Source organism: Aedes aegypti, chromosome 2, assembly GCF_002204515.2.
Source record: "Aedes aegypti strain LVP_AGWG chromosome 2, AaegL5.0 Primary Assembly, whole genome shotgun sequence".
Classification (NCBI taxonomy): Eukaryota; Metazoa; Arthropoda; class Insecta; order Diptera; family Culicidae; genus Aedes; species Aedes aegypti.
The window spans coordinates 325,695,904-325,709,795 of record NC_035108.1 but is presented as its reverse complement, the minus strand read 5'-3'; the positions used below and the strand labels follow the sequence as shown (position 1 = coordinate 325,709,795).

At 35.6% G+C, this 13,892-nt stretch overlaps 1 protein-coding gene across 2 annotated transcripts in view; it reads left to right on the top strand.

The window, feature by feature from the left end:
* Window positions 1-13,892, top strand: part of LOC5568246 (guanine nucleotide-binding protein subunit gamma-e) — a 130,567-nt gene that overhangs the window by 24,679 nt on the left and 91,996 nt on the right. For both annotated transcript variants that reach the window (XR_002500701.1, XM_021845874.1), the window contains exon 2: window positions 7,080-7,197. Coding sequence is in view for 1 of the 2 variants with exons in the window: in XM_021845874.1 (XP_021701566.1) it covers window positions 7,085-7,197 (113 nt within the window). In the remaining variant the exon portion in view is untranslated. The remainder of the gene's footprint in view (window positions 1-7,079; window positions 7,198-13,892) is intronic.

The following is a 13,892-nucleotide window of genomic DNA, read 5'->3' as shown; positions in this document are numbered from 1 at the left end:
CATTTTTATAATCAAATTTTATGTTGGTATCTTTTACTATTCTACTCAACACCTTCAAATCAAACTTTGAATCAACCAATAATATTCTACTAATCTCTGACACTAATGGCATCCCAAGTAACATTGATAGCTGAATAACAGCTTATTCAGCTACAATTTTGTTTGTACAGCTTTTTTTCAGCTGAATAAGCTGTTATTCGGCTACCAATGTTACCTGGGATTGTAGTGAATTATCCATTTCTGGCCAAAATAGCTGAAATACCATCATTTTACTCCCAGCAAAAAGTTACAGTAAAAGCCGGGTTCAAAATAGGATTATAGCACTAAAGAAACAATGTATGTATCATAATGAGCTAAATCGTGAGCATTCTAAAGTATAAAATTTACTCCTTCTGGACGATTTATACACATATTTCATAATTTTTAAAACATGTGCCCAAGCATATTTACCAATGTACAGCAATTTGTAAACGTTTTTCTCAAAATATTTTGATTGATAATCTCATAGTAACATATTTTAGAAATAATACATGAAAAAAAATCGATTTATTTACTGCAGTGTTTCCTATTTTGATGAATTTGCATTGTGCTCTGACCTCTTTTCTGAAATTAACACATGTAACTCGTATTTTTTAATTTTGTTTTTGAAAGATTGAATTTTTGAAAGATTTCTTAGGGGATTTCTACATTCTTCATATTAACTGGTCAATGTTGCCTAATTAAAAATACTTCGAAAAGTTTTGACAACGGAATATTCTTAGACGATGCCTTTTTTAGTAACATTCGCATATTCCTTACTCATATATGTGAGACATGATTTTCCGGTACTGTCATAGTGTCATAATGATAGAAATCATTATCTCGAAAACATGACAATTGGATTCGTACCCACGACCCTCAGTTTGGTTTGTAGATATACACTACCATTCATAAGTACGGACTCGCCAAAAGAAGTATTTAAAAGACGCGGAGCTACACAAATTGTAACTTAACATTAGACAACGGACAAGCATTCTCCAGTGGCACAGCCGAGAAACATTACTGACGAAAAGTTTCAATGGCTAAAGCGGGAGCCGAGCTCACGACACTAACTGAACTCACTTGAATATTGAACAGTGAATCAATTGTCAATCAACACGCAGCAACAAGAAGATTGAACTTTCCTTTTCTTGTTTCAATAATTATATTCTGTAACAACAGTTTATCATCACTTGAACAGAATATGACAATGATCGCACACCGTGTGCACAGCCATTTTCTAGGCTTTCAATTGCAACTTTCTAGAGCTTTCTCCATGCTGATAAATTCTGCCACAATATCGAACAGCATCCATGAAACAAGTTCGATTTTATATTTGAAATAACCGACCAATTACGAGTTGAAAATATTGCAACAATGTTGCCTCCTGTGATTGTCATGACAATTTTTCTTTTGGTTGTATCCCAATCCGCAATATTTAGGACAAACGGTTGTGAGCGCGCTTGCTTCGTTGTTTATTTTAAGTCTGTTCTGATGACAATTTGATCCACTGATTGAATTACCCCCTAAAAAAATTATCAAAGCCTCAAATAAGGGAATCTTATTTCGCTATTAACTCGAGATACTGATTATTTGCAGAGAAGTGAACTTTTTCAGTAGGTCAAGGACATCCGGGAGGCAAACAAGTTGAGCATTTCAAACAAGTGCTATCTTGTGATCCACATGAAATAGAATGTTCGAGTGTTCGACAAAGTTGTTTATAAAGTCAAGAACGCCACAAATTTCAAGCTATTTCCGTTTTCTGATACATGAATCATTTGAAAATTAAGTGAATCGGATCTGAATTATTAAAGATGAAATGAATCAATTCCGAATTCCGAATGAAGTGACTTAGTTCTGAATCACTAGAAAATAAAGTGGATCGTTCAGATACGCTATATACTTCAATATAAAGCGAATCAGACATTATTCACTGGAAAATGAAGTGCATTAGTCCTAAACTGCTGTAAATTAGTGGGACCTGAAACACTTGAAACTTAAATCACTAGGATATGGAGCGAATCAAACATGGAACAATGAGTTAATCTGTTTTGAATAACATGATTCAGTCCCAAATCACTTGAATATTAAGTGTTTCAGACCTGAACCACTTGAATATGGAGTGAATTGAATTTGAAACACTTGAATCTGAGGTGTATCAAAAATTAAAAAATTACTCAAAACTGAAACACTTGAATATAAAGTAAATCAATCCTGAATAACTTGGACATTAAATAAAAATAAAAGTATTTGCCTTCCGATTTCCCTTGACCTTCAGAACAATTTCGCAGAAGACTCATTTTTTATCCCAAGTTGATCACAGGGTAGAACTGAGCAATTCTCGCTGAAACCAGGCCGCCATCGGCACCCTTCGTTAGAATTCCAATTTTATGTCACTGATCGCTAGTTTTCGATAAAACTTAAGGGTGGTCCTTTCGGTTTTCTCAAATTGGTGGACCCCTCGTACGCCAGCTAGCTAAACAGTTTGCGAAAAAGCCCATTTTTTTTATGAATCTGGGGTGTTTTTTCACGAGATATGTCTCATATTTGGAACACATAGCAAACTTAGTGGCATCATATAGAGAAAGAATATAGCTTTCATTTGAAGTTGAACAAATTTTGGCGGTCATTTTGAATTTAGCCGCCATCTTAAATTTTGTTAGAAAAAGCGTTTATTCACCATTCGCGCACCGCTCGTTTTGAATTCTGGGATCATCATCAGAAAGCTAAGGAAAAAATACGTAAGATAGACTATAAAAACTTGGTGAGCAATGGTATTTACCCTATGAAATGAACGATTTTCTAAATCATGTTCTACGATTTTGACGTATATGTCGAGTGCAATCAATGCAAACATTATTTTTTGTACAACAAAGAAACACATTTTCAATCATTGGTGTTTTATTCGCGTCGAGTGAATAATAGGAGTATTATTTTAGGCAATAAAATCTGGCGGCCATCTTGGAGTTTGACGCCTTCATGATTTTAAGTAGTAGAATTATTTTTTCACCTTGATAGCACTCACCATGTCGAATTTAGAGGCTACCAAGAAAAACAAGGTTACGTACCGTAAAATGGGGTGTTAAGGGATGAAACAAAAAGTTCAACGTAAATTTTGAGCAACTTCTGGTATGTCAATAATTGAACAAAATACAGTCCTACCTTTCTCCCGGCGTGTATATCAAAAGCCAATCTCAATGACTCTACTCCTCTCCTACTCCATACTATAATTTGTAATCCAATTCTTCATGTACTAACACTAGATCTTAAGCTCTAATTAGATTTCGAGGTATAACGGGTTTTAAACAACTAATTAAGGAAATTTTAATGGAATAAAGAAATGTTAAGATTGATAGTTTACAAGATGATTTGCATGATTCTTCACATACGGTTTGTTTTTGTTCGTCTCCTTTACGCAGCATATCATTGGTTCACTGTAGTGGTCAAAATGTGGTGACCACAGTGCAATCGACCACAGTAGATCATTGGCAGGGGGTGACGTGACAATGATTGAACAATTTTTAGAAACACGGTTAACTCTCCATAACTCGATATTGAAGATACCATCGACCTACCTCCGTTACAGGACACAAAACCAGTGCATCTCTATCTCGATATCTTCTTCTTACCCTTCTTGGCATTACGTCCTCACTGGGACAGAGCCTCAGCTTAGTGTTCTTATGAGCACTTCAACAGTCATTAACCCGTATAGGCCTGAGTGAAAGAAAAATTACTGAAACTCTCATCGCTCAGTGAATACTTAACGGATTTCAATTATTTTTTGTCAGTATACTCGTACACATATCTTGTTTCTAAAAGTGGTCAAAAAATCTCGGAAATGTTCCTGTGGCCGGAGTTATTGCGGTGGGTCACTGGGTCAGCTCGGGTAACAAGGGTTCTGTGCTTCTGTGCCCCTAGAGGTAGGCAAATTTCAAGTCACAGATAGTTTTACAGAATTGGCTATAATGTGGCCACAATATCAAGGAGTTTTAAGAAAAACGCATCAGCGTAAACCTTCTGGTAGTCGATTAAATTGAATAATTATATCAACTGCATTTGTTTGATTCTACAAATGACCATTTTCGGGTCTCCGGGATGCCTCAAACTTATAATAAAGTGCACAGTTTGTATCTTCACATCTGTGTTAAGCTTATTGGAACGCATTTCAGTGAACTATTATGTTCGATCTATACTTTTGGAGATTTGAAACGGTTTAGTACCTAACAAATCTAGAGCCGGTTCTTCAGGATATTAAGTCCGAGCGGCCACATCTGTACACTCTAAATGGTGCAAAACTATTCATTTATAATGTTGAATATCAGATCTTAATGATTTATGCAAAATAAAATTAATGGCATTGGAAATAAATAAAGATAACTTGGCATATCCCAAAAAATCGCCTTTTTCTACCCGACTTGACCCAGTGACCCACCGCAATAACTCCGGCTACAGGAGTATTCCCGAGTTCCTCAGGCCATTTCTAGAAACTAGATATGTGGGCCAGTATACTGACAAAAAATTATTTGAATCAGTTAAGTATTCGCTGAGTGGTAAGGGTTTTAGTATTTTTGCTTTCACTCAGGCCTATACGGGTTAACTGAGAGCTTTTTTTGCCAAAGTTGCCATTTTTGCATTCGTATATCGTGTGGCAGGTACGATGATACTCTATGCCCAGGGAAGTCAAGAAAAATTCCATTACGAAAAGATCTTGGACCGACCGGTAATCGAACCCAGACACCTTCAGCATGGCTTTGCTTTGTAGCCACGGACTCTAAACACTCGGCTAAGGAAGGCCCGATATCAAGATACGGAATATTGAGTAAGGGAGAGTTGACTGTATTATAAAGAACAGCCTCACTTTTACATTAACCCGTTTCCACCTAGGTGTTCCTACCAATTTTACAAAAAATCGAGATATATGATAACTAGTGACTCGAGAAATAGACCCCTCAACTTTTTCATTGCAAACTTACTTCACAGAACAAGCCAAAAGTATATTGAAATTTATAACAGCACAAATCGAATGAGTTTACTTACTTAGAAAATATAGAATAGATAATCCCTTAACACCCCACTCATATTCAAAACGAGACTTTTTTCATAAAAATACTTAAAAATAGAAACCTAGATAGTATTTTTAAAAGCTTTTGTCTGTGATTTGATCTTAATTAAATGTATTCATCAAGATGAGAAGCAGGCTTTGTTCTAATGTGGACGTAATGCTGAACCGCAGGTGTATAATTTTGAGGTTGGAAAATTCGTTGGAATTTCGACGCCATCTTGGTTTTTAGTAGTTGATCGATTTTTTACCATCTCAGCGCTCATAATGTTGAATTATGAGGTCTCCGTAAAAAAAACAATCAGATTCTTTCTTTCTTTTCTTATCTCAGCTGTTCAACTGATTGTTCATTTCTATCAATGGTTTTAGACCAAATAGATGAAAGAAATAATATTATTTTTCAACTCGAAGATATGCAGAAGAATCATTCAGGTAGCAAATGAGCGTTAAAAAATCCTATTTGATAATTTGTTGTTAAAGCTAGTTAAAATGAGGGCCCCATTTTTTTCTTCTATTTATGCTCTAGAAAGAACAAAATAATATTGGAATCTTGATATTTGGCATAATTCCGATTTTTATTTTCAAGTTTACGAAATGAAATAAAATTCCTATCATTGATTTCCGCTGAATACCACTGAATGTTGTTCCGAATGGTCAAAATTATTAAAAGTAACGCACCTCTAATGTCAATTCCTTTTTCTCAGCAAACTACTCAAATCCATTAGACATTTGTAGGGTTTCCAGATTTCCCGCGCTTTTGGCACTGATTTACGATTTCTATAATGTCAAACCACGAAAGCCTATGCTTCTATCTATGCGCACGCGTTGAATTCATTTTAACGCTATATCTCCCGTCAGAGTGCGAATGAACATGATCCACACCCTCTTACTGTTTCGATACCACACATGACGAACTCTGTGGAACGAAATTTTTATTTGCACCCCATTTAGCAGTATACCGTCTCCCTCTGTCGAATGTCAGTTTTCCGGTTGTGATAAGAAAAATCCCATCATCACTTGCGCGCATGTGCTACGATTGGCAAAACTGTCAAAAAAGTTGAATTTGACAGATGACGTTCAACTGGCATAATTATCATCTGAATTATTGATATTGTACAAATGAAATGTTAAAAAAAAATCTGAACTGAATATCAATTAAAAATGTGTTCCTTTTAAATAAGGTACCCTGGGGCAAGTGGGCCCTAAAAAACGATAGCTCAAAGATATTGTTCAATATCATTTTCAAATGTCAATATTTTGCAATTCCAACTACAAAAATTATGTAACAATCACATTTTGAAAACATATTTGCCGGTGTGAACATTAATTTGAACGAATAATTTCGAAATTGTAAACCTTAGAAAAAAAAAAAATTAAAATGATCCATTAGACGCAGTTAACTTACCAAACGGGGTAAGAAGGACCCTTCCAGGTTCATGCGTCAAACCACATCAATAAGTCTACCATTGCAATAATTGGACTGATAAATCATAGATTTTAAATTTTGAGATGATCATAAAAGATCAACCATGAAATCCGTTAAGCTTTAGGAAGAAAACATATATTTATTATGATGTAACATTCGCACTAACTATTAACTGAAAATTCCTTACTTAAAGTTTAAAGAAGAATGAAACATGTTCTAAACATATTATTTATTAGCTTTTGAATAAAAAGTAGTACGTAAACTTTCAGATTAGAAATTTTCTCTTCCTCTCAAACAATTACTTAATTTGAGATTGATCTCTTTTGTTTCTGTTATGCGATTCTGATCTGATATTGACATAAAAATTTCGACTGAATAAAAGTAAATTAAGCGTTATAAATTTCACATCTGCTACCTAGATTTTCCCAACGACGATTTCAAAATTCTACCCCACAAAACCCACCCGGTTTACCCGATGAGATAAAATTTACCGACGTTTCCCCCTCCTGGAAAATTTTCCATTCCCACCACCACCCACCCACGACTCTCATCACGCGCGATTTGGTCTACTTGCAGGCGCGATGGATCCCAGTATTCTAGCAACCATGGACCGTGACGCACTGAAGAAGCAGATCGAGAACATGAAGTACCAGGCTTCGATGGAACGGTGGCCATTGTCAAAAAGCATCGCTGCGTGAGTACCCTTTTTCATTGACCACTTTTATTTCCCACTATCGGGGTGTGAAAATATGTGTACGGGTTCTGTAAACTGAAAGAAAAATGGATTACCAAATGAATTGGGCGAGTAAAAAGTGACTCCGAACGGGGAAACAGTGCTAAAAAGGTGGAAACATGGACGCAGGATATTCATTTTTTATGGTCGTCGATATTTTCGGGGTGTGTATTTAGTGCAGTGGATCGCCGTTTTTCACCTGTTAAGTGAATGAACTTAGCTCGGACGATGCTTTAAATTGTCTTTGGAGTCGTTACTAGTGTCAATCAGTTTGCAATAGTCAGGAATTTTTGATTTTCCAAAAAGTGTCTACCCTGAAAACATTAATGGGCCAAGCGTAGGGTGGTAGAGAAAAACCGCTCGCATAATTATGCTGCGTATCGTGCCGTTTTGCTTCCACTGCTGGAGGGAAGCGTACGGTCTTATTCTAGCACTCTTAGTCAGACGGGATGGTGGACCCGTGGCCAGCAAGGGGTACCGTAAAACGGAGTATCTTTGATAATGCGGGCAAATTTAATTGTACAACAGCCACAACTTATTAATCGAAAGGATATAATTTCTGTTGACCAGTTAAGCAAAACAAATTTTTATAATCTAATCAGAAATTTTCAATCGACGATAAACGCTTAGAGCTATGCCACGCTTTATATAAGGGAATTTACGTATTCTCGGCAGTCTTAGCCGAAGCCGGGCTTCTTTTGATTTTTTTTTCGGACATGAGCAAACAAATTACGTGGTTGTCTATTTACATTCATGCGCTGCTCAATCCAAATCAGCCGCATTTTGAGATGTGGAGCAAAGTGAGGCAAAAGTTTGAGTGGGACAAGAGTTTTTTTTAAAGATTTCTATCTCAATTCAAACTAAAAATTATAAATGTCATGATGGTTCGAATGCTATTCAGACTTTCAATCCAAACATTATAAAAATCGATTGAGATTCGGAAAAGTTATGACTATTTGTTTTTTTTCGACGTGAATATTGTAATTTTTGGACAAACTTTCATTGCATGGAACCAAATAAAAAGAAAATCTTTTTCAATATTTTATGTAAGGGCGTTTCTAGAACTATCATAAGGATGCTTTGAGGTGTATTAGTTTTTGCATATTCATTTGAATTGATGACATCTTTGGCGAAATTGTTTGTTCAGTTCCTGAAATCTCGTCAGTGTGAAGCTAACAGAATAAAGAGACTTTTGTATGTTTTTATTGGTGTGTTTTGATAGAAAAATACTGGGTTTTTCGCGTTTGAAACATGATTGATTGATATAAGTTGAATAATTCTTCTTCTTCTTGGCATTGACGTCCCCACTGGGACAGAGCCGGCTTCTCAGCTTAGTGTTCTTATGAGCACTTCCACAGTTATTAACTGAAAGCTTTCTTTGCCAAACTTGTCATTTTCGCATTCGTATATCGTGTGGCAGTTACGATGATACACTATGCCCAGGGAAGTCAAGGAAATTTCCATTACGAAAAGATCCTGGACCGACCGGGATTCGAACCCAGACAACTTCAACATGGCTTTGCTTTGTAGCCGCGGACTCTAACCACTCGGCTAAGGAAGGCCCCAATAGTCGAATGGTACCGAAGCCGTAAATTGCCCCACTTTACGTAATTCATTAGAGGAATTTTGGTACACTTGATATCCGGGAAAACTTGATTTCACCTCTCTTTCTCGAAATATTAAACAATTTTTATTCAAAGTAATTTAATGCCATACTTTGTGTATACGGAAGAAAATTATAGAACTGTAAATTTTTGCAGTCTGTAGGTATTAAGAATAATATTTTAGAAGCAGTTTGTTTGTATCAACCCAAAAAAAATCAACAAAGATTTTTTGAGCAGCTTAGAAAAAAATTGCGGTTGTATAAAATTTGTTTTTGGCTTTTGCAACAATCTTTTTGACCAGAGTAGATCGTGTGCCAGGAAACCATTCGTCAGAATGGACTATTCTCCAGAAAGATCATTTCCCAGAAAAAGAAACCATTTCATTATTGTGCTTTGCATAGCAAAACTAAGGCCTATAAAATCTTTTTAGTTTCTGTGCGTTTCAGTGTACAATATGTAATTATTTGAGGAATAAGTATTTCGTAAGATTGGTTGATGCTCGCTTACGGCTTTGTTTCTTCGTGGTGTCCTTGTCAGTCATAGAAGACAAAATAAAATTGGGGTTGCTAATGTCTGTTACATTACCGCGGGGTTGACGTAGGACTACTATGGACACAACTTTGATCATTTCTGGGTCAGACTCTAAAAACAGTGGTGCTGTAGCTTTTTGCAGATGATAGGATGTTTGATGATAGATGATAGGTGCTGTGATTGTGAGTATTCAAATACGTTGTACAAGACACGACTGCATGACGTTAACTACGCCATGTGATTTTCTGCGTTTGAATTAAAGTCAATTGTCATAATTGCAACCTTCCTTTAGTTATAGTTCAGAATGTAATGGTTTGTGATTTTAAGAACAGTGAGGAGCTCTCCGTTCGGAGAAGTGCCCCACTCATCGCTGGATTTGCAGCAGCTTGATGATCAAGAGCTCTTATCAGCTCGAAAACGAAAAAAGAATGAAACCAAATTCAACGAAGGAGGTATGCTTTATACCCTTAGAATAGCAGATGATGCTCCTCCTTTTTGTATTCTTCGCTTTCTGATCTGGGAAATAGGCTATATGAAATTGATGTCTTGGCAAGGAATGTACAAGATGTTATGTTGCGGTATGTTGTTATTGCATCCCGACGGCACTGCAGCAGCGTCCCCGGAAACATCCTCAAATTGCCGTATTGTCGATTATTCGTAATGAATCAGATATTGTATGACGGGATGAATTAAGATATTACAGCAAGTATGTGGTAAACACATTAGGAACTATTACACAAATAACTCTTTAGAACACATTTATTGGCCCTGAAAAGGGCCGATTGAATTATTGAATTCGAGTAAAACGGACACATTTTGACGCGGCACTTGTTGAAATCCTCGCCCGATATGGTTTGATGATTCTCGGATGCCAGCCACAGCCACAGTTTCCCGGAATTTCACTTCACTCTCGCCAATCTTGCCAATATTACAGTTGTAGTTTCCGCCGATGTATTTTTCGATCACCGATCTTCGCTATCGATGTCTGTGCCTGAGAAGCACGCCCGGTCAGAGCAAGCCGATCTGTTGCCTGCTGAGATCCGATCCATGCGGAGAGTGAAAAGCAAATGACGTCCACTTTTCTCTAGCATCCCTATTTATAGATTTGCTTGAAATCAACGTTATCTTTTAAAACAGTTATTAAACTATTTGGACAGATATGTGGGGTTCAGTAAGTAAACGACATGAATCTTTGATGCCTTGTCTTTCGATTGAGGTGCTAATCAAGGAATTTCGTTAAGCCAGCAAAAATTTATAAACGTTTGAAATATTTTATGTCAAAGTAACGCTCGTGGTTTTGTAATTCCAATTTCTCTCCTGTATAGAGAAGAAAGACGTAGTCTTACGTCAAAAAATATTTTTGAGGCGTTGATCACATTCTTTGATTTTTGGTCATCAGTCAGTGACGAAACTGATAGTTACCCACCCTGTTCCAATCTATTGTAATTGTAATTGAACTTACGGTAATTGTAATTTCAATATTCTATTAACTATATTAACTATTTTTAATCATAAGCTGTCATTTAAGGCTTAGTAATGATAGGGACTTATATGCTTCATTGGAGATTCAACCTTTTTTAGATCATAAGTTGATTTTCTTATTTAAATTGAAAATGTGTTTACGTCTGTTCCAAATAAAAGAAATGAAGGATACATACACAATATTGTGTCATTTTTTAAATCAAACCATGAAATAATAATGAAACTTGAACCGAGGTGTTTGAACCATTTTGAATATGCCTAAAATTTATTGAAACCCCCTACTAGCAACTCCAGTATTTCACCCGGAATTGTTTGAACAGCGATTGTAGATATTTTTGAATCATTTTTCGATACGTTCCCGAAATACTCTTTTAGCATTAAAAATTGGGCATTGTCACATTGAATCATGGAGAGTGAATATTCCAATATACCTTGGGGGACCTCAATTCCCCATGTAAGCATTCTTTGACTAAATTGACGCTTATATTGAGCTGTTCGGTAATCCAATCCTCATGGTTATTAAATTGATTAACTCATTACGCGTGGTAAAGATGGACAAATTATGGTTGAATTTATGAAAAAATTCACGTGCTCGGCTGGGATTTGAACCCAGGACTCTTGTATGCTAGACGAGGGCTTTTCCAACTAATCTACCGAGCCACTTGGTGACCCAATAACTGAGTTGGTTGCAAGTTTAGAAATCAAATCCCTACAGACTACGCAGACCCCTTTCATTTTTTTTCATAATTTCACTCATATTTTTTCCATCTTTATCACGCGTAATGAATTAATTAATTTAATTCTTTGACTGCCATGCTAGTTAAAGTTAGTTCATCAAATTGATATTTTTAGCTAATTTGCAGAAAATAAATCACAATGCCAGGGATCTAGAACTTCCTTAAAAATTTCATACAAATCGTAAGATCTTAAAGAAGGTTTCAAAAACTTCTTGAAGTGGTTTCAAAAACATAAATCTATATTATGAAAATTCGCATTACATTTCCACAACAGAAACCAACTTGTGTATAATTTAAATTAACAAGTGACTAAATACGAGAAAAAATATCTGTGGCTATAGGTTTTCCCCCATGGGTCACAACCACGTGGCGGTTTTACAAGGAATTTAGAATTATCTACGCAATCAGATATCCAAAACTCACAATCAGGGCATATACTACAAATTGAAGAGCTTATAGAAAACGATGTGGAACTGCCGTAAAACAGGCAAATTTGGGATATATTTAACATTCTAGTCAAGTTTTTAGAATGATTTCTGCACGAAAGCCAGTGGTGGTAAAATGAACCTTTAGCTCCAATCTTAATAAAATTGTGAAATTGATTTTTATTCAATTTTATTGAAATTTTTATGCCGTTTTATGCTATAATTTAAAAAAAAAATGTATTTTCAAAAGAAGTTTTAGATTTTTTTTATATACACACTAAAAAACTAATATTACATGTGACGTAAATTTCATGATAAGCAAAATACTCGATGTAACAACTGAAATGACGTAAATTTGATAATCTTTAAACTTAAAAATACGTCATTCTTGTAAAATTACGTCCAATGTGATTGAAATTTTTTATGATCCGAATAAAATTCAATTCAATTTGATGGAAAATTAGGTCGCGTGTAACTCAAATTTAAGTCATTTTACTTGCTTTAATATGTCGCGCACATATGGCGTAAAAATTCAATGATTTTTTCTATGTTTTTATAGGCGTCAGATATCAATTTCCGGCATCTCCTCATCGTTCTCGTTCCAGAAATACCCATATTGAATGGGTTTTAAGTGATTTTCACAAACCGGAAAACACCATCTTGGATTCCAAAAAGACGTCAGACTATGGTTTCCGTCATCCCTATTGATACTCTTGAGGAGAACCACGGATAAACTCCATCTTTTCGGAAAATCCCTTGAGGACAAACGAAATGCTTTTTCCCGCTGCTAATATTTTGACACTCAAAACTTGAGCTTACGCTCTCTCTTTTTACGCTCCAATTGCCAAAATTGGAGCGTGAAAAGAGGGAACGTTCATTTCACGCTCCAATTCTTTTTGCGCTCCCTCAGTTAGTGGCGTAAAAAAAGGTTTGGTTGTACCAACATAATTCTTTATGTTGAGCTCATTTTGTAAAAATCGAATGCCTTCGAGGCTTTGTACTCATATATAAAAAAATAGATTTTAGCATTTTTGGAATACTTAAAAACTATCTGATCTATGATCACTGTTTGATAAAGTTCAAAGAGTTCGTCATTTATCAGCCTAGTCAAAGTAGAATTTGGATACAATCATAAACTCTTAGCGAAACGCATTTCTACAAATTGAAGCCATTTTCATTAACAAAGCCAGGAATTTCCATACAACGTTAAACGACTGGAGGTATGCAACGCCCCACAATGGGGCAGATCGCTGTTTTCGACGGCCAAAACCATTAGTACTCTAGTTATGCACCCTAGAGGTTTGGTGTCTTGGACAAAGTGTTTTGGAATAACTTGTACTATATTTTGACACATTCAGATTTGATCTAGATAAGTGAAAACTGATCTAGATCAGTTTTATCTTTTGATAGGAGCGTCCTAGCAAAAAAATTTCTTCTGCAAAGTTGTTCATTGAGGCATTTTTGACATTTCTTCGGAAGACACTTACACTCTATCACTGACGTGGATTACGATATATGACAATTTAGTAAAAACAGACAAAAATCGATTTTGACCATTCTTTCATACAAAAAAAAAATGTTAAAAAAATATTTTGTCATCAAGTATCAGAAGCTTAACTATAAAAAAGTAAATTTTCATCATTCACTAGCAAAATTTTCAGATTTAATTATGTTTTTGATAAAAAAAAACAGTCTAAAAACAGTGTTTTACAAAATCCAGGATAACTCATGAAGCGGCAGATGGTGGCAGCTAATTTTTTGTATACGACTAGTCAAGAATATAAGTTTCATTGTCCTGAAGAAAGAAAAGTGGGGTCACGTGGGGCTTTTTTGTTGTGGTGGTTTGCAAACTTTATGAAAATATGTTAAAAAATGCT